This window comes from Bombina bombina, chromosome 6 (genome assembly GCF_027579735.1).
Source record: "Bombina bombina isolate aBomBom1 chromosome 6, aBomBom1.pri, whole genome shotgun sequence".
Taxonomy (NCBI): domain Eukaryota; kingdom Metazoa; phylum Chordata; class Amphibia; order Anura; family Bombinatoridae; genus Bombina; species Bombina bombina.
In genome coordinates this window covers 954,196,069-954,218,054 of record NC_069504.1, presented here as the reverse complement: position 1 = coordinate 954,218,054, position 21,986 = coordinate 954,196,069, and the positions used below count along the sequence as shown (strand labels likewise).

At 38.1% G+C, this 21,986-nt stretch overlaps 1 protein-coding gene across 1 annotated transcript in view; it reads left to right on the top strand.

Annotated features, from left to right (window-relative positions):
- Positions 1–21,986, top strand: part of HARS1 (histidyl-tRNA synthetase 1) — a 115,221-nt gene that overhangs the window by 27,989 nt on the left and 65,246 nt on the right. Inside the window, 2 exon segments of the mRNA XM_053718603.1 lie at positions 14,312–14,437; positions 16,499–16,606. Of these exon segments, the coding sequence (XP_053574578.1) occupies positions 14,312–14,437; positions 16,499–16,606 (234 nt within the window).

The window sequence follows — 21,986 nt, the reverse complement described above, 5'->3', positions numbered from 1 at the left end:
ATCTATATGACTCGCATGAACTAGCACTCCCCTGTTGTGAAAAGCTAATACAAAAGCTGGTGGCAATAGGCTGTTTTTAATGTCTTAGAAACAGGCAGACATTTGGAGGTTTCAGTGTTATAAAGTATATTAATATAACAATGTGTTCGCCCTGGAAGTTATTTAAGATTTAGCACAACACAGTACTAACTGCAAGTCAATAGATAATAACGACAAAGTCATGTGATCAGAGGGCTGTCAGAAGATGCTTAGATACAAGGTAATCACAGAGGTTAAAAGTATATTAATATAACTGTGTTGGTTATGCAAAACTGGGGAATGGATAATAAAGGGATTATCTATCTTTTAAAACCATAACAATTTTTTTTTATTCCCTTTTTAATACAGCTTTGTTTGGACAGACTTTTATTGGCTGGTTTTTATCTGTCATGAATTGTCATCAGCAGGAAAAAGTAGATAAGGGGAAAACTTAAAGGGATACTAACCCCCCCCCCCCACCTTGATTCAGATAGAGCAAGCAATTTAAAGCAACTTTCTAATTTACTCCTATTGTCAATTTTTCTTTGTTCTCGTGGCATCTTTATTTGAATTTAAATGTTGCCACCAATTATTGCCCTTTGTTTAAATGTTTTAATTTATGAATTCCGGATTTTTTATATATATATATATATATATATATATATATATATATATATATATATATATATATATATATATGTGTGTATGTATGTATTCATTTTTATACACATTTTATTTATAAATATATGAATATTTATTCAACACATTTCTACCAAATTATAGGATATTACACTGTTTAGCAGGCTACCCATAGGCGATTTAATACATCTCCTATTGTGGTTACTAGCGCTCCTTTTCTTTCATGTAATTAGCAAGAGTCCATGAGCTAGTGACGTATGGGATATACATTCCTACCAGGAGGGGCAAAGTTTCCCAAACCTTAAAATGCCTATAAATACACCCCTCACCACACCCACAATTCAGTTTTACAAACTTTGCCTCCGATGGAGGTGGTGAAGTAAGTTTGTGCTAGATTCTACGTTGATATGCGCTCTGCAGCAAGTTGGAGCCCGGTTTTCCTCTCAGCGTGCAGTGAATGTCAGAGGGATGTGAGGAGAGTATTGCCTATTTGAATGCAGTGATCTCCTTCTACGGGGTCTATTTCATAGGTTCTCTGTTATCGGTCGTAGAGATTCATCTCTTACCTCCCTTTTCAGATCGACGATATACTCTTATATATACCATTACCTCTGCTGATTCTCGTTTCAGTACTGGTTTGGCTTTCTACAAACATGTAGATGAGTGTCCTGGGGTAAGTAAATCTTATTTTCTGTGACATTCTAAGCTATGGTTGGGCACTTTGTTTATAAAGTTCTAAATATATGTATTCAAACATTTATTTGCCTTGACTCAGAATGTTCAACTTTCCTTATTTTTCAGACAGTCAGTTTCATATTTGGGATAATGCATTTGAATTAATCATTTTTTCTTACCTTCAAAAATTTGACTCTTTTTTCCCTGTGGGCTGTTAGGCTCGCGGGGGCTGAAAATGCTTCATTTTATTGCGTCATTCTTGGCGCAGACTTTTTTGGCGCAAAAATTCTTTTCCGTTTCCGGCGTCATACGTGTCGCCGGAAGTTGCGTCATTTTTTGACGTTATTTTGCGCCAAAAATGTCGGCGTTCCGGATGTGGCGTCATTTTTGGCGCCAAGAGCATTTAGGCGCCAAATAATGTGGGCGTCTTATTTGGCGCTAAAAAATAACGGAGTCGCTTTTGTCTCCACATTATTTAAGTCTTATTTTTTCATTGCTTCTGGTTGCTAGAAGCTTGTTCTTGGGCATTTTTTCCCATTCCTGAAACTGTCATTTAAGGAATTTGATCAATTTTGCTTTATATGTTGTTTTTTCTCTTACATATTGCAAGATGTCTCACGTTGCATCTGAGTCAGAAGATACTACAGGAAAATCGCTGTCTAGTGCTGGAGCTACCAAGCTAAGTGTATCTGCTATAATTTTTGGTATCTGTTTCTCCAGCTGTTGTTTGTATTGCATGTCATGACAAACTTATTAATGCAGATAAAATTTCCTTTAGTACTGTTACATTACCTGTTGCTGTTCCGTCAACATCTAATTTTCAGAGTGTTCCTGATAAACATAAGAGATTTTATTTTTTAAATCCATTAAGAAGGCTATGTCTGTTATTTCTCCTTCTAGTTTACATAAAAGTCTTTTAAAACTTCTCTTTTTTCAGATGAATTTTTAAATGAACATCATCATTCTGATACTGATAATGGTTCTTCTGGTTCAGAGGTTTCTGTCTCAGAGGTTGATGCTGATAAATCTTTGTATTTGTTCAAGATGGAATTTATTCGTTCTTTATTTAAAGAAGTATTAATTGCATTAGAAATAGAGGATTCTGGTCCTCTTGATACTAAATCTAAACGTTTAAATAAGGTTTTTAATTCTCCTGTAGTTATTCCAGAAGTGTTTAATCTCCCTGATGCTATTTCTGAAGTAATTTCCAGGGAATGGAATAATTTGGGTAATTCTTTTACTCCTTCTAAACGTTTAAACAATTATATCCTGTGCCATCTGACAGATTAGAGTTTTTTTGGGACAAAATACCTAAGGTTATGGGGCTGTCTCTACTCCTGCTAAATGTGCTACTATTCCTACGGCAGATAGTACTTCATTTAAGGATCCTTTAGATAGGAAAATTGAATCCTTTCTAAGAAAAGCTTACTTATGTTCAGGTAATCTTCTTAGACCTGCTATATTTTTAGCGGATGTTGCTGCAGCTTCAACTTTTTGGTTAGAAGCTTTAGCGCAACAAGTAACAGATCATAATTTTATAGCATTATTATTATTCTATAACATGCTAATAATTTTATTGGTGATACCATCTTTTGATATCATTAGAGTTGATGTCAGGTATATGTCTCTAGCTATTTTAGCTAGAAAAGCTTTATGGATTAAACTTGGAATGCTGATATGTCTTCTAAGTCAACTTTGCTTTCCCTTTCTTTCCAGGGTAATAAATTATTATCTCAACTGTTTCTGGAAGGAAGGGAACTTTTTTACCAAAGGATAAAAAATCTAAGGTAAATTTAGGTCTAATAATCATTTTCGTTCCTTTCCTCACAATAAGGAACAAAAGCCTGATCCTTCATCCTCAGGAGCAGTATCAGTTTGGAAACTATTTCCAGTTTGGAATATATCCAAGCCTTATAGAAAACCTATAGCCAGCTCCTAAGTACCCATGAAAGTGCGGACCTTATTCCAGCTCAGCTGGTATGGGGCAGATTACGTTTTCTTCAAAGAAATTTTGATCAATTCCGTTCTCAATTTCTGGTTTCAGAACATTGTTTCAGAAAGGTACAGAATTGGCTTCAGTTAAGGCCTCCTGCTAAGAGATTTTTTTCTTTCCCGTGTCCCAGTTAACACAGCAAAGGCTCAGCATTTCTGAAATGTGTTTTCGGATCTAGAGTTGGCTGGAGTAATTATGCCAGTTCCAGTTCTGGAACAGGGGCTGGGGTTTTATTTTATCTCTTCATTGTACCAAAGAAGGTCAATTCCTTCAGACCAGTTCCGGATCTATCAATATTGAATCGTTATGTAAGGATACCAACATTCAAGATGGTTACTGTAGGACTATCCTGCCTTTTGTTTAGCAAGGGCATTATATGTCTACAATAGATTTACAGGATGTGTATCTGCATATTCCGATTCATCCAGATCACTTTTAGTGTCTGAGATTCTCTTTTTAGACAAGCATTACCAGTTTTGTGGCTCTACCGTTTGGCCTAGCCTCAGTTCCAAGAATTTTTTTCAAAGGTTCTCGGTGCCCTTCTTTCTGTAATCAGAGAACAGGGTTTTGGTATTTCCTTATTGGACGATATCTGGGTACTTGCTCAGTCTTCTCATTTTCGAAGAATCTCATACGAATCGACTTGTGTTGTTTCTTCAAGTTCATGGTTGGAGGATCAATTTACCAATCAGTTCATTGATTCCTCAGACAAGGGTAACCTTTTTAGGTTTCTAGATAGATTCAGTGTCTATGACTCTGTCCTTGTCAGAGAAGAGAAGTTTAACATTGATATCAGCTTGTCAAAACCTTCAGTCACAATCATTCCCTTTGGTAGCCTTATGCATGGAAATTTTAGGTCTTAGGACTGCCGCATCAGATGCGATCTCCTTTGCTCGTTTTCACATGCGACCTCTTCAGCTCTGTATGCTGAACCAATGGTGCAGGGATTACTCAAAGATATCTCAATTAATATCTTTAAACCGATTATACGACACTCTCTGACATGGTGGACAGATCACCATCGTTTAGTTCAGGGGGCTTCTTTGTTCTTCCGACCTGGACTATAATCTCAACAGATGCAAGTCTTACAGGTTGGGGAGCTGTGTGGGGGTATCTGACGGCACAAGGGGTTTGGGAATCTCAGGAGGTGAGATTTCCGATCAATATTTTGGAACTCCGTGCAATTTTCAGAGCTCTTCAGTCTTGGCCTCTTCTGAAGAGAGAGTTGTTCATTTGTTTTCAGATAGACAATGTCACAACTGTGGCATACATCAATCATCAAGGAGGGACTCACAGTCCTCTGGCTATGACAGAAGTATCTCGAATTTTGGTTTGGGGGGAATCCAGCTCCTGTCTAATCTCTGCGGTTCATATCCCAGGTATGGACAATTGGAAAGCGGATTATCTCAGTCGCCAAACGTTGCACCTGGGCGAATGGTCTTCACCCAGAGGTATTTCCTCAGATTGTTCAAATGTGGGAACTCCCAGAAATAGATCTGATGGCTTCTCATCTAAACAAGAAACTTCCCTGGTATCTGTCCGGATCCCGGGATCCTCGGGCGGAGGCAGTGGATGCATTATCTCTTCCTTACAAGTGTCATCCTGCCTATATCTTTCCGCCTCTAGTTCTTCTTCCAAGGGTATTCTCCAATATTCTAAAGGAATGCTCGTTTGTCCTGCTGGTAGCTCCAGCATGGTCTCACAGGTTTTGGTATGCGGATCTTGTCCGGATGGCCTCTTGCCAGCTGTGGACTCTTCCGTTAAGACCAGTCTTTCTGTCTCAAGGTTCTTTTTTCCATCAGGATCTCAAAACCTTAATTTTAAGGTGTGGAGTTTGAACGCTTGATTCTTGGTCAAAGAGGTTTCTCTGACTCTGTGATTGATACTATGTGACAGGCTCGTAAATCTGTATCTAGAGAGATATATTATAGAGTCTGGAAGACTTATATTTCTTCAGGATGGTTTAGATAAAGGTTTGTCCGCAAGTTTCTTGAAAGACAAATCTCTGCTCTTTCTGTTCTTTTTCACAGAAGGATTGCTAATCTTCCTGATATTCATTGTTTTGTACAACCTTTGGTTCGTATAAAACTTGTCATTAAGTCAATTTCTCCTCCTTGGAGTTTGAATTTAGTTCTGGGGGCTCTTCAAGCTCCTCCTTTTGAACCCATGCATTCTTTGGTCGTTATATTACTTTCTTGGAAAGTTTTGTTTCTTTTGGCCATCTCTTCTGCCAGAAGAGTCTCTGAATTATCTACTCTTTTTTGTGAGTCTCCTTTTCTGATTTTGCATCAGGATAAGGCGGTGCTGCGAACTTCTTTTGAATTTTTTACCTAAGGTTGTGAATTCCAACAACATTAGTAGAGAAATTGTGGTTCCTTCATTATGTCCTAATCCTATGAATTCTAAGGAGAAATCATTGCATTCTTTGGATGCTGTTAGAGCTTTGTAATATTATGTTGAAGCTACTAAGTCTTTCCGAAAGACTTCTAGTCTATTTGTCATCTTTTCCGGTTCTAGAAAAGACCAGAAAGCTTCTGCCATTTCTTTGGCATCTTGGTTGAAATCTTTATTTCATCATGCCTATGTTGAGTCGGGTAACACTCCGCCTCAAAGGATTACAGCTCATTCTACTAGGTCAGTTTCTACTTCCTGGGCGTTTAAGAATGAAGCTTCGGTTGATCAGATTTGCAAAACAGCAACTTGGTCCTCTTTGCATACTTTTACTAAATTCTACCATTTGATGTGTTTTCTTCTTCTGAAGCAGTTTTTGGTAGAAACGTACTTCAGGCAGTGGTTTCAGTTTGAATCTTCTGCTTATGTTTTTTCATTAAAATTTTATTCTGGGTGTGGATTGTTTTCAGCAGGAATTGGCTGTCTTTATTTTATCCCTCCCTCTCTAGTGACTCTTGTGTGGAAAGATCCACATCTTGGGTAATCATTATCCCATACGTCACTAGCTCATGGACTCTTGCTAATTACATGAAAGAAAACATAATTTATGTAAGAACTTACCTGATAAATTCATTTCTTTCATATTAGCAAGAGTCCATGAGGCCCGCCCTTTTTTGTGGTGGTTTTGATTTTTTTATATAAAGCACAATTATTCCAATTCCTTATTTTATATGCTTTCGCACTTTTTTCCTTATCACCCCACTTCTTGGCTATTCGTTAAACTGAATTGCGGGTGTGGTGAGGGGTGTATTTATAGGCATTTTAAGGTTTGGGAAACTTTGCCCCTCCTGGTAGGAATGTATATCCCATACGTCACTAGCTCATGGACTCTTGCTAATATGAAAGAAATGAATTTATCAGGTAAGTTCTTACATAAATTATGTTTTTTGGTGTTTAAATGCATACTGTTTAATATCCCTTTTACATGTGCTAGCTATATTTCTTTGTATGGGGCCAGCTCCTCCAGGAATTATCCTGCACAATAGAATAATATGGAATTGCAAAATACAATTTGATTATTGGTTATTCCACCACATCCATCGCAGATTTGACTAAATTGTGTATAGCGATTAGGTCAAAGCATTTATATAATTCTGCAAGAGGATTTGCATAAACTAGAAATTTGGCTGGTAAATAGCAAATTAGATTTCTTTCATGTAATTAGCAAGAGTCCATGAGCTAGTGACGTATGGGATATACATTCCTACCAGGAGGGGCAAAGTTTCCCAAACCTCAAAATGCCTATAAATACACCCCTCACCACACCCACAAATCAGTTTTACAAACTTTGCCTCCTATGGAGGTGGTGAAGTAAGTTTGTGCTAGATTCTACGTTGATATGCGCTCCGCAGCAGGTTGGAGCCCGGTTTTCCTCTCAGCGTGCAGTGAATGTCAGAGGGATGTGAGGAGAGTATTGCCTATTTGAATGCAATGATCTGCTTCTACGGGGTCTATTTCATAGGTTCTCTGTTATCGGTCGTAGAGATTCATCTCTTACCTCCCTTTTCAGATCGACGATATACTCTTATATATATACCATTACCTCTGCTGATTTTCGTTTCAGTACTGGTTTGGCTTTCTACAACATGTAGACGAGTGTCCTGGGGTAAGTAAGTCTTATTTTCTGTGACACTCTAAGCTATGGTTGGGCGCTTTTTTATAAAGTTCTAAATATATGTATTCAAACATTTATTTGCCTTGACTCAGGATGTTCAACATTCCTTATTTTCAGGCAGTCAGTTTCATATTTGGGATGATGCATTTGAATCAATCATTTTTTCTTACCTTTAAAAATTTGACTTTTTCCCTGTGGGCTGTTAGGCTCGCGGGGGCTGAAAATGCTTCATTTTATTGCGTCATTTTTGGCGCAGACTTTTTTGGCGCAGAAAATCTTTTCTGTTTCCGGCGTCATACGTGTCGCCGGAAGTTTCGTAATTTTTTTGACGTTCTTTTGCACCAAAAATTTCGGCGTTCCGGATGTGGCGTCATTTTTGGCGCCAAAAGCATTTAGGCGCCAAATAATGTGGGCGTCTTATTTGGCGCTAAAAAAATATGGGCGTCGCTTTTGTCTCCACATTATTTAAGTCTCATTTTTCATTGCTTCTGGTGCTAGAAGCTTGTTCTTTGGCATTTTTTCCCATTCCTGAAACTGTCATTTAAGGAATTTGATCAATTTTGCTTTATATGTTGTTTTTTCTCTTACATATTGCAAGATGTCTCATGTTGCATCTGAGCCAGAAGATACTTCAGGAAAATCGCTGCCTGGTGCTGGAACTACCAAAGCTAAGTGTATCTGCTGTAAACTTTTGGTAGCTGTTCCTCCAGCTGTTGTTTGTATTAAATGTCATGACAAACTTGTTAATGCAGAAATTATTTCCTTTAGTAAAATACCATTACCTGTTGCAGTTCCATCAACATCTAATGTTCAGAGTGTTCCTGATAACATAAGAGATTTTGTTTCTGAATCTATTAAGAAGGCTATGTCTGTTATTCCTCCTTCTAGTAAACATAAAAAGTCTTTTAAAACTTCTCTTTATCCAGATGAATTTTTAAATGAACATCATCATTCTGATTCTAATGATTCTTCTGGTTCAGAGGATTCTGTTTCAGAGGTTGATGCTGATAAATCTTCATATTTATTTAAAATGGAATTTATTCGTTCTTTACTTAAAGAAGTCCTAATTGCATTAGAAATTGAGGATTCTGGAGCTTCAACTTTTTGGTTGGAAACTTTAGCGCAACAAGTAACAGATCATGATTCTCATAACATTATTATTCTTCTTCAACATGCTAATAATTTTATCTGTGATGCCATTTTTGATATTATCAGAGTTGATGTCAGGTTTATGTCTCTAGCTATTTTAGCTAGAAGAGCTTTATGGCTTAAAACTTGGAATGCTGATATGTCTTCTAAATCGACTCTACTTTCCCTTTCTTTCCAGGGTAATAAATTATTTGGTTCTCAGTTGGATTCTATTATCTCAACTGTTACTGGTGGGAAAGGAACTTTTTTACCTCAGGATAAAAAATCTAAGGGTAAAAACAGGGCTAATAATCGTTTTCGTTTCAACAAAGAACAAAAGCCTGATCCTTCATCCTCAGGAGCAGTTTCAGTTTGGAAACCATCTCCAGTCTGGAATAAATCCAAGCCTTCTAGAAAAGCAAAGCCAGCTTCTAAGTCCACATGAAGGTGCGGCCCTCATTCCAGCTCAGCTGGTAGGGGGCAGATTACGTTTTTTCAAGGAAATTTGGATCAATTCTGTTCACAATCTTTGGATTCAGAACATTATTTCAGAAGGGTACAGAATTGGTTTCAAAATAAGACCTCCTGCAAAGAGATTCTTTCTTTCCCGTGTCCCAGTAAACCCAGCGAAAGCTAAAGCATTTCTGAAATGTGTTTCAGATCTAGAGTTGGCTGGAGTAATTATGCCAGTTCCAGTTCTGGAACAGGGGCTGGGGTTTTATTCGAATCTCTTCATTGTACCAAAGAAGGAGAATTACTTCAGACCAGTTCTGGATCTAAAAATATTGAATCGTTATGTAAGGATACCAACATTCAAAATGGTAACTGTAAGGACTATCCTGCCTTTTGTTCAGCAAGGGCATTATATGTCCACAATAGATTTACAGGATGCATATCTGCATATTCCGATTCATCCAGATCACTATCAGTTTCTGAGATTCTCTTTCCTAGACAAGCATTACCAGTTTGTGGCTCTGCCGTTTGGCCTAGCAACAGCTCCAAGAATTTTTACAAAAGTTCTCGGTGCCCTTCTATCTGTAATCAGAGAACAGGGTATTGTGGTATTTCCTTATTTGGACGATATCTTGGTACTTGCTCAGTCTTCACATTTAGCAGAATTTCATACGAATCGACTTTTGTTGTTTCTTCAAAATCATGGTTGGAGGATCAATTCACTAAAAAGTTCATTGATTCCTCAGACAAGGGTAACCTTTTTGGGTTTCCAGATAGATTCAGTGTCCATGACTCTGTCTTTGACAGACAAGAGACGTCTAAAATTGATTTCAGCTTGTCGAAACCTTCAGTCACAATCATTCCCTTCGGTAGCCTTATGCATGGAAATTCTAGGTCTTATGACTGCTGCATCGGACGCGATCCCCTTTGCTCGTTTTCACATGCGACCTCTTCAGCTCTGTATGCTGAACCAATGGTGCAGGGATTACACAAAGATATCTCAATTAATATCTTTAAAACCGATTGTACAACACTCTCTGACGTGGTGGACAGATCACCATCGTTTAGTTCAGGGGGCTTCTTTTGTTCTTCCGACCTGGACTGTAATTTCAACAGATGCAAGTCTTACGGGTTGGGGAGCTGTGTGGGGGTCTCTGACAGCACAAGGGGTTTGGGAATCTCAGGAGGTGAGATTACCGATCAATATTTTGGAACTCCGTGCAATTTTCAGAGCTCTTCAGTCTTGGCCTCTTCTGAAGAGAGAATCGTTCATTTGTTTTCAGACAGACAATGTCACAACTGTGGCATACATCAATCATCAAGGAGGGACTCACAGTCCTCTGGCTATGAAAGAAGTATCTCGAATTCTGGTTTGGGCGGAATCCAGCTCCTGTCTAATCTCTGCGGTTCATATTCCAGGAATAGACAATTGGGAAGCGGATTATCTCAGTCGCCAAACGTTGCATCCGGGCGAATGGTCTCTTCACCCAGAGGTATTTCTTCAGATTGTTCAAATGTGGGAACTTCCAGAAATAGATCTGATGGCTTCTCATCTAAACAAGAAACTTCCCAGGTATCTGTCCAGATCCCGGGATCCTCAGGCGGAGGCAGTGGATGCATTATCACTTCCTTGGAAGTATCATCCTGCCTATATCTTTCCGCCTCTAGTTCTTCTTCCAAGAGTAATCTCCAAGATTCTGAAGGAATGCTCGTTTGTTCTGCTGGTAGCTCCAGCATGGCCTCACAGGTTTTGGTATGCGGATCTTGTCCGGATGGCCTCTTGCCAACCGTGGACTCTTCCGTTAAGACCAGACCTTCTGTCGCAAGGTCCTTTTTTCCATCAGGATCTCAAATCCTTAAATTTAAAGGTATGGAGATTGAACGCTTGATTCTTGGTCAAAGAGGTTTCTCTGACTCTGTGATTAATACTATGTTACAGGCTCGTAAATCTGTATCTAGAGAGATATATTATAGAGTCTGGAAGACTTATATTTCTCGGTGTCTTTCTCATCATTTTTCCTGGCATTCTTTTAGAATTCCGATAATTTTACAGTTTCTTCAGGATGGTTTAGATAAAGGTTTGTCCGCAAGTTCCTTGAAAGGACATATCTCTGCTCTTTCTGTTCTTTTTCACAGAAAGATTGCTAATCTTCCTGATATTCATTGTTTTGTACAAGCCTTGGTTCATATAAAACCTGTCATTAAGTCAATTTCTCCTCCTTGGAGTTTGAATTTGGTTCTGGGGGCTCTTCAAGCTCCTCCGTTTGAACCTATGCATTCATTGGACATTAAATTTCTTTCTTGGAAAGTTTTGTTCCTTTTGGCCATCTCTTCTACCAGAAGAGTCTTTGAATTGTCTGCTCTTTCTTGTGAGTCTCCTTTTCTGATTTTTCATCAGGATAAGGCGGTGTTGCGAACTTCTTTTAAATTTTTACCTAAGGTTGTGAATTCCAACAACATTAGTAGAGAAATTGTAGTTCCTTCATTATGCCCTAATCCTAAGAATTCTAAGGAGAAATCATTGCATTCTTTGGATGTTGTTATAGCTTTGAAATATTATGTTGAAGCTACTAAGAATTTCCGAAAGACTTCTAGTCTATTTGTCATCTTTTCCGGTTCTAGAAAAGGCCAGAAAGCTTCTGCCATTTCTTTGGCATCTTGGTTGAAATCTTTAATTCATCCTGCCTATGTTGAGTCGGGTAAAACTCCGCCTCAGAGGATTACAGCTCATTCGACTAGGTCAGTTTCTACTTCCTGGGCGTTTAGGAATGAAGCTTCGGTTGCTCAGATTTGCAAAGCAGCAACTTGGTCTTCTTTGCATACTTTTACTAAATTCTACCATTTTGATGTGTTTTCTTCTTCTGAAGCAGTTTTTGGTAGAAAAGTACTTCAGGCAGCTGTTTCAGTTTGAATCTTCTGCTTATGTTTTCATTTAAACTTTATTTTGGGTGTGGATTATTTTCAGCAGGAATTGGCTGTCTTTATTTTATCCCTCCCTCTCTAGTGACTCTTGCGTGGAAAGATCCACATCTTGGGTAGTCATTATCCCATACGTCACTAGCTCATGGACTCTTGCTAATTACATGAAAGAAAACATAATTTATGTAAGAACTTACCTGATAAATTCATTTCTTTCATATTAGCAAGAGTCCATGAGGCCCACCCTTTTTTGTGGTGGTTATGATTTTTTTGTATAAAGCACAATTATTCCAATTCCTTATTTTTTATGCTTTTGCACTTTTTTTTCTTATCACCCCACTTCTTGGCTATTCGTTAAACTGATTTGTGGGTGTGGTGAGGGGTGTATTTATAGGCATTTTGAGGTTTGGGAAACTTTGCCCCTCCTGGTAGGAATGTATATCCCATACGTCACTAGCTCATGGACTTAACACTGAAGCAAAAATAAGCATGCTGCATATTGCTTAAATTCAACAACACTTGGCTAAACATAGGTGGAAATGGATTTAGGGGTTCTTGTAGTCAACAAACTAAAAACCCGTGCTCAATGTTAAAGGGACATAATACTCATATGCTAAATCACTTGAAACTGATGCAGTATAACTGTAAAAAGCTGACAGGAAAATATCACCTGCTGAGCATCTCTATGTAAAAAAGGAAGATATTTTACCTCACAATCTCCTCATCTCAGCAGAGTAAGTTATGTGTAAAAAGTTATACTCAGCTGCTCCCAGCTGCAGGTAAAAAAATAAAAAAAAAATGAAGAAATGAACAGCAGCCAATCAGCATCAGCAGTGCTGAGGTCATGAACTCTTACTGTGATCTCATGAGATTTGACTTAACTCTCATGAGATTTCATAGTAAGCTTCCTTTACCTGATTGGTGAAATAATATGAGAGTGCACGATGCTAGTCCCTTCAGATGTTCCAGGACAAACACACTAAAATGCTGCTTAGAAATCCTTTACAATGGGATGTGGCTACTGAGGAACTTTTGTGGTAAAATATCTTTCTTTTTTACATAGAGATGTTCAAGTGATATTTTCTAATCAGCTTTTTACAGCTATGCTGCATCACTTTCAAGTGTTTAAACATTTGGGTATTATGGCCCTTTAAGGCAAATGTAGTAGCATGTGTATATATAAGGGCATTCATGTAAAGGAAGAAAGCATAATTCCCTCACCTTGATTACATAGTACAGTTTTTGAGACCATTTATTAAGGCCAGAGCATAAACATGCCAAATTGGGTCCATTTACTATAGAAAAGAGGTACATTAGAGGTGATATGGCCCATTAATAGTTATAGCCTATATAGAGAATTGGCTTGAACACTATTTATTCCCAGAAAATATTTCTGACAAGTGGTCACTTTTTAAGGCAAGAGACCAGCAACAAAAATGGTTTGGTTTTCCACTGTAAGAGCACTCTGTGGAGCTCTCTGAGCAGGGATTGGTTGCCAGTACAGTATACACCTTTTATAAAGGGTGAAGAGAAGGATTGCCTGGTATTTCGGGGTTGGACTGTACTGTGAAGTCAGGATCAGACTGATATGCTTCAGGAAAGTTCTTCTCTGTGAAAGGCACATATTGAGCAAAAAGAGGCTACTTCTTGGGTGGTAACAAGCCATAGAACAAGCAATTATGCTATTGTTCGTTTCCAGTTTGAGCGCTTCTCTCTTTTTATTTATGCAAATTATGACATTTTGGGAAGTCTCCTTAAGTGTGATGCGGGAATCCAGACATCGACCCGTTGCTCAGTGTGCCTAGAGGGATATGGCTGCACCTTACTGACGAGGCCCACAATAGGCCGAAACGTGCGTCTGGGGTTTTGCTGTTTCTCTCGTTCAGAGAAGGATTGCCTGGTATTTCGGGGCTGGACTGTACTGTGAAGTCAGGATCAGACTGATATGCTTCAGGAAAGTTATTCTCTGTGAAAGGCACATGTTGACCAAAAAGAGGCTGCTTCTTGGGTGGTAACTAGCCATAGAACAAGCTATTATGCTATTGTTCATTTCCAGGTTCAGCGCTTCTCTCTTTTTATTTACCTTTTATAAAGGGATTGGATATTTTTGTATAAAAACAGAATTCGAGAGCTATTGATAATTAGGTAGTTGTGTTTTAAATGTGCCAGTTCACTTTGTAGGTTACTTTAGAATAAACATATAGACCAAAGAGGATCTATAAAGGTTGAACTTGATCGACTTATTTCTTCTTTCTGCTTTATCAAATAAGTTATTAGTGTTGTTGTGTGAGCTTGTGATGATTTTTGTGTCATATTTAATAACGGGTGTTAATTTGAATTTCTACTGATCTACCACACTCTGGTTAAGCTATAAGAGATGTTACGTCATATCATATCACTTTCCTTTACTTTTCTGTCAGGTTCCTTTTGCCCGTTATTTGGCTATGAATAAAATTACTAACATCAAACGTTATCACATAGCTAAAGTTTACAGAAGGGACAATCCAGCCATGACTAGAGGTCGCTACCGGGAGTTCTATCAGTGCGTAAGTTGAAGCTTTTTGTTCTCGTCTTAATTTCTTTCCTATGGCATGGAGAGTCCACGACTTCATTCCAATTACTAGTGGGATATTCAACTCCTGGCCAGCAGGAGGAGGCAAAGAGCACGCCAGCAAAACTGTGAAGTGCAACTTCCCTTATCCATAATCCCCAGTCTTTCTCTTCTGTCAAAAGGACACACAAAGTATTTTTTATTTGCATAGTCTATTGGATGCTGTTTCAAGAGGTTGCAAATAAGAATAAAAAAAAAATGTGTGTGTATATATATATATATATATATATATATATATATATATATATATATATATATATATATCAAAATAACAAGAGTATTGCATTGAGCAATGATACTTATTTATTGGACTAACTATACATTTATAAGTTGACAAGCTTTCGGAAGAGTTCCTTCCTTTATCAAGTCTGAAGCAATACTGACCAATTAAATCTCTGGACTAATATGGCTACTCCAATCAACGTGTGTGTGTGTGTGTGTGTATATATATATATATATATATATATATATATATATATATATATATATATATATATATATATATATATATATATATATATATATATATAACTAGAAGCGAAAAAAGAGGGCGCTAAAATGAGTAAGCAATAAAAAATATAAACATATAGTGGGGAATATATTTATATGTATACTTGATGGCAGAAATTCCCTTAGAACAAAAAACCAACCTGAAAGCAGCTGTCCCTTTAAGGGGGGTGAGAGCTGAAACAAGATAGAGAGAGACTCCCTTACTTCCACAGAAATCACCCACCACAAAATATGGGTAGACAAGAGGGCATATAAAGGGACAAAGTAGCGCTGGTTGTAACAGAGATATGATAAACGATGGAATAAATGTCAGGTTATACACTTAAACACACAGATATAAGTAAATCAATATGTACGTTGATGGATATATAGTAGTACTGTGCACTAATGTATCATAAGAAAATGCTGGGGTGTTCCACAAAAGGACAGTGGATATATGTGAAGTGCAGACTTACAAGACAGAACCTCAATCATATGAGGTAAGTGATCCGCACATCAGGAGATTCCTCTTATGGGCTTCAGCTGTCTTCCTTGGGTATACGTGAAACTTCAGTTAATTAGCACGCTGATTTCCCTCGGCCTCTTTAAGTATGGTTCCTCTCAAGGTATGGTGAAGAATCCAGCCGCATTAGACTTACATGCGCAGAGCAAATTGTAGTATAAAATTAAACACACTTCCCCACTGTTTCTGGTTTCCCTTTCTACTCACAAACAGAAAGAGAAGCAGTCTGCCAGCAACGAACAACGGCTCAGTGGCTTGTTCTATGGCCTGGTTACTTCCTGTGTGCAGCTTCTTTTTGCCCATTTGTGCTTTTCACAGACTACTCCTCTCTTCTTCTGCTTGCACTAATTTGCATACCGAGTGCAGCCAAACTGCAATTTAATAAATGTGTTTACTCAGAATATGTCTTATTATCTTATTATTATACATTTACAAATTGAACCTCATGTACATGTAAAATTTTAAATTTATATTTTTAAGGTTCAATACAGACATAAAGGTGAATTATTTAGATAATTGCACTGAAAGGAAGTTGTAGATATATAAAATAAAAAAGGTTGAAAATCACATTAGCAATATAAATTTGGCACCCACATGGATGCTTGTTTACTTCTGTTTATCAGTCACACTTTTGTGCAAGCAAGCAGGACAGTCGGTTCAAAGCTCTACTGCCCACCTCATAGTAATAATCAGAGCTCACACCTCTGCTTTAGAGTGTCTATTTGGAATATCATGATTCTTATTGGAGCAACTATATTTAGGGAGCAAGGGTTGTGTGCGTGGGAGCTGTGTGCTCACATGTATTGTTGGTGTATCTTCTCTCTTACCCACATTCTAGTGGATAAGGTGTATGTTGTATGTGTGTACTGTGTTTTGTGCTTGTGGGGTGTAGGACGTGTAGAAACACAGCCAGCGATAACTGAAGTGATTAACAAAAGTGTTAGAAATGTAACTGTGTTTAATGCCATTTCCTTCTTGTGCCAGGATTTTGACATTGCCGGCCAGTATGACCCAATGATTCCTGATGCGGAGTGTCTGAAAATTGTGCATGAAATACTGAGTGAGCTGCAGCTGGGAGAGTTTCTCATTAAGGTAAGATTGTTTTTGGTTAATTTAAAGGACCACTCATTACCATGAGATCTCACCAGAGGCATATAAATATTATTTTTAAACTTACTGCCACTTTAAAGGGATCACAACTTTTTTTTTTTCAATGTTCAAAAGTGTAATACATGGAAAATGCATTCTGAATTAATTCTAAGTCGGCCTATAGAGAAATGGGTAGAGTGCTGTTTTGGTACAGTAAAAGCCTAGTAGGAACATATGTGATGCATGAGTTCTTCTTTATCCATCAAAATATTTATTTAGATAAGTACCAAAATAGGTGTCCGCATTCTACTTGTTGGAAAGCATAGAGTAACCTGTAATATTGTAGTTTCATAAGCAGTGTCATGATATTGTACAAAGAACAGGTTTGATAGGATGATAATTGTGAAAGATATAGATGCAGTAAGAGATAAAGAGGATGGTATAGTGTGTGGGGGGGTGGGGGATGGGTCATGTCTTAGTAAGGCTACCTAGTTTAACCCCTTAATGACCACAGCACTTTTCCATTCTCTGTCCATTTGGGACCAAAGCTCTTTTTACGTTTTTGCAGTGTTTGTTTAGCTGTAATTTCCTCTTACTCATTTACTGTACCAAACACATATTATATACCGTTGTTGGACTTTCTAAAGATACCATTATTTTAATCACATCTCGTATAATTTACTTTCAAAAAAATTATAAAATATGTGGAAAAAATGGAAAAAAACACACTTTTTCTAACTTTGACCCCCAAAATCTGTTACACATCTACAACCACCAAAAAAAAAACATGCTAAATAGTTTCTAAATTTTGTTCTGAGTTTAGAAATACCTGATGTTTACATGTTCTTTGCTTTTTTTGCAAGTTATAGGGCAATAAATACAAGTAGCACTTTGCTATTTCCAAATCACTTTTTTTCAAAATTAGTTACATTGGGACACTGATATCTTTCAGGAATCCCTGAATATCCATTGACATGTATATATTTTTTTTTTTAGAAAACATCCCAAAGTATTGATCTAGGCCCATTTTGGTATATTTCATGTCACCATTTCACCGCCAAATGCGATCAAATAAAAAAAAAATTGTTCACTTTTTTTTTACAAATTTTTTCACAAACTTTAGGTTTCTCACTGAAATTATTTACAAACAACTTGTGCAATTATGGCATAAATGGTTGTAAATGCTTCTCTGGGATCCCCTTTGTTCAGAAATAGCAGACATATATGACTTTGGTATTGCTTTATGGTAATTAGAAGGCCGCTAAATGCCGCTGCGCACCACACGTGTATTATGCCCAGCAGTGAAGGGGTTAATTAGGGAGCTTGTAGGGTTAATTTTAGCTTTAGTGTAGTAGACACCCCCAAGTATTGATATAGGCCCATTTTGGTATATTTCATGCCATTTCACCGCCAAATGCGATCAAATAAAAAAAATTGTTAAATTTTTAACAATTTTAGGTTTCTCACTGAATTTATTTAAAAACAGCTTGTGCAATTATGGCACAAATGGTTGTAAATGCTTCTCTGGGATCCCCTTTTTTCAGAAATAGCAGACATGTATGGCTTTGGCGTTGCTTTTTGGTCATTAGAAGGCCTCTAAATACTGCTGCGCAACACACTTGTATTATGCCCAGCAGTGCTGGGGTTAATTAGGTAGCTTGTAGGGAGCTTGAAGGGTTAATGTTAGCTTTAGTGTAGAGCTAAGCCTCCGACCTGACACATCCCTCCCAAACCACTCTCATCCCTCCCCCACCCCACAATTGTCCCCGCCATCTTAAGTACTGGTAGAAAGTCTGCCAGTATTCAAATAAAAGGCTTTTTTTTTTTTTTTTTTTAATTTAGTTTTTTTCTTAATAAACCTCTATTTTGCTGTAGGGTAGCTACCCCCCCCCCCCCTCCAAACCCTACTCCCTCCCCCTCCCAGACCTATTTTAAAAAATTATTTCCCCCTTCCTCTCCCACACACCACCCTCTCCCACTACTTCAAAATAAAAAACGGCACAATCACGGGTGTGCTCGCGCACATGCACCCTCTGCCGGCATCCGGAAATTATTTCCGGGAAGATTGCCAGTGATGGACCGCCCATCCACCTCCCTGCAGCTGCTCTCACCCACCAACGATCGGCACCATTGCTGGCCGATGCAGAGTGGGCCACAGAGTGGCTCTCTCTGCATCAGTGTGCCAAAAATGTATTGTAGTGATGCCTCAATATCGAGGCATCACTGCAATACCTTAAAAGCTGCTGGAAGCGATCAGGATCGCTTCCAGAGCTTCAAACCCTAGAGGACGTGCCAGGCACGTCCTTGGTCGTTAAGTGACCTCCTAATGAGGACGTGCCTGGCACGTCCTTGGTCGTTAAGGGGTTAATTTTGAGGAAACCCAAATGACTGATCAAATCTGGAGAATTTTTGGTAAGCAAGTGTTAGATGAGTGTATTGAAGTTATTGGCTTTTCATTAGAGATTGTTCTAGGAAATATGAGTGTTGATTGCGCTTCAGGAAGCCATATGTATCTAGTGACAACAATTCAGTTGTCCTGTCCAATCACATCTGCTTTGGTTGGAATGAATGGGGATTTCCAGTGTCTTGCAATCAGCGACTTTGCACTGATAATCCTGATTTGTAATAAATGTGCCCTTAGTTTACAGGATTTTCTGGGGTGATCATTTAACAGGTAGTGTTAGTGTGAAAAGATCTGGAAATATCTTTTGAAAAAATGTTTTTATACTCCCTTCCATAGGGACCAAGCTAATTTACAGTACCACCAAATGTGTGTTAATAAGCCAGGGTCTCTACACCCCCTCCAACAGCCCCCCCGAGTCCCCCTGTATGGCACTGATAAGCGAGCCGGAGTAAGGTACCACCTCAGGAGGATTTTGGTATTCAGCTTTAAAATTTAAGGGGAAACGGAGGGTCGCTTAATGTTGTTTAAATATAGTTTTCTATTCAGTGGTAGAATAGAGGCACCCAGATCTGTTTACCATCTGTCTGTATATAGTGGTAATGCCATTTCTAACGTAGCTCGTAATATTTTTTCCTGCTAGTGATAATGGATTTTGCGCTGGTTTACCTGACAGGCAAAGGGATTCAAAGGGGGTGAGGTTTCTAAGGAAGCCTTGTTTATATTTTAAAGTTTGCAGTAAATGGTGGAGTTGAGCTTATTTTAGCCAGGAAGCGTAGACCTGCTCTACTGTGTCTTTAATTTTGTCTCTAAGCATAGACTTTCCATTTTCGAAAAGTTTAACTAGTGGAATAGTGTATCCCATTATTCTTTACCAGTGAATCTATCTAATTCCCCTACAAGTTCTGCATTTTGTCGGGTGGTGAAAAGCGGGGATCGGACTGACAATACACCTTTGTATGTTTGGGAGTATTGAAATCTATGATCCTATCTTTTGGTACCCAGCAGAGGGCTCTCACTCTAGGATTTTTATGTGAATTGATTGCTACCCATGCCTTTCTGTCACCTAAACCATGCCAATCATGGATCTGCTGCAGTGTTACAGCAGCATAATACAATTTAATTTTGGGAACCCCTAATCCTTCATCTCGGGAGCTAAGGTACAGAGAGTATCTGCTAATTCTGGGCTTTTTGTTCCCCACATGTATGTCATGATAGCATCTTGTAGTTGTTAAAAGAAACGTTTTAAGAGATTGTATTTTACCCCACCAAGATAATTTTTTTCATTCCAAGACCGAAAATTGTGTACGTTTTTCAAAAGCTAATTGGTCTCAAAAAGTAACCTGGGGTTGGATGTGAGATAGATGCCCAAGTATTTTATGGTTTTATGTTGTATTTGTAGAGCGCAAAACAATTGCAGAGATTCAAATTCTTTCTGTGTTAAATTGATATTTAAAATTTCCGATTTGGTGTTATTGAGCATGTTAGAATAGCGGCCATATGTTTGTATTTCTAGAATTGCTAGCTGGAGGGAGGTTAGCGGATCAGCCAGGGAGAGGACCCCATTATCTGCATAAATTGCTATTTTGTAAGAGTGTGGAACAATTTTCTCTTGTTAAGTGTATCCAGTCCACGGATCATCCATTACTTATGGAATATATTCTCCTTCCCAACAGGAAGTTGCAAGAGTCCACCCACAGCAAAGCTGCTATATAGCTCCTCCCCTAACTGCCATATTCAGTCATTCTCTTGCAAGCCTCAACATAGATAGGAGGTCGTGAGAGTCTGTGGTGTTTTATACTTAGTTTATTCTTCAATCAAAAGTTTGTTATTTTTAAATGGCACCGGAGTGTGCTGTTTATCTCAGGCAGTATTTGGAAGAAGAATCTGCCTGCGTTTTTCTATGATCTTAGCAGACGTAACTAAGATCCATTTGCTGTTCTCACACATTCTGAGGAGTGAGGTACTTCAGAGGGGGAATGGCGTGCAGGTTTTCCTGCAGATAAGGTATGTGCAGTAAAATATTTTTCTAGGAATGGAATTGACTAAGGAAATACTGCTGATACCGAAGTAATGTAAGTAAAGCCTTAAATGCAGCGATAGCGACTGGTATCAGGCTTATTAATAGAGATACATACTCTTATAAAAATGTGTTTTAAAACGTTTGCTGGCATGTTTAATCGTTTTTTAATGTACATTGGTGATAACACTGTAATGTTGGTATAGCCTTAAATGCAGTAAAAGCGACTGGTATCAGGCTTATTAATAGAGATACATACTCTTGTAAAAGTGTGTTTTAAAACGTTTGCTTGCATGTTTAATCGTTTTTTAACATATGTTTGGTGATAAAACTTATTGGGGCCTAAGTTTTTTCCACATGGCTGGCTTAAATTTTGCATAGAAACAGTTAACTGAAGCTTCCCACTGTTGTAATATGAGTGGGAGGGGCCTAATTTAGCGCTTTTTTGCGCAGTTAAAATTACAAAATGAATCATCCAGATTCCCTCAGCAGTCCCATGAATACTACAGGACATTTTTAAAGGGCTAAAAAGACTTCCAAAATAGTTTATAGGGAAGGTAATCCACAGCTCTGCTGTGGCAGTTTTGTTGTGTCTGTTTTTAAAAACGTCTGTCGTTTTTTTATCTGTTTTTTGCATTAAGGGGTTAATCATCCATTTGCAAGTGGGTGCAATGCTCTGTTACCTTATTACATGTACTGTAAAAATTTTGTTTGTTTTACTGCCTCTTTTCACTGTTTTTCAAATTTTGACAAAATTTGTTTCTCTTAAAGGCACAGTAACGTTTTATATATTTGCTTGTTAACTTGATTTAAAGTGTTTTCCAAGCTTACTAGTCTCATTATTAGTCTGTTCTTACATGTCTGACACAGAGGAAGCTCTGTGTTCATTATGTTTTAAAGCCATGGTGGAACCCCATCTTAGAATGTGTACCAGATGTACTGATTTCATGTTAAACAATAAA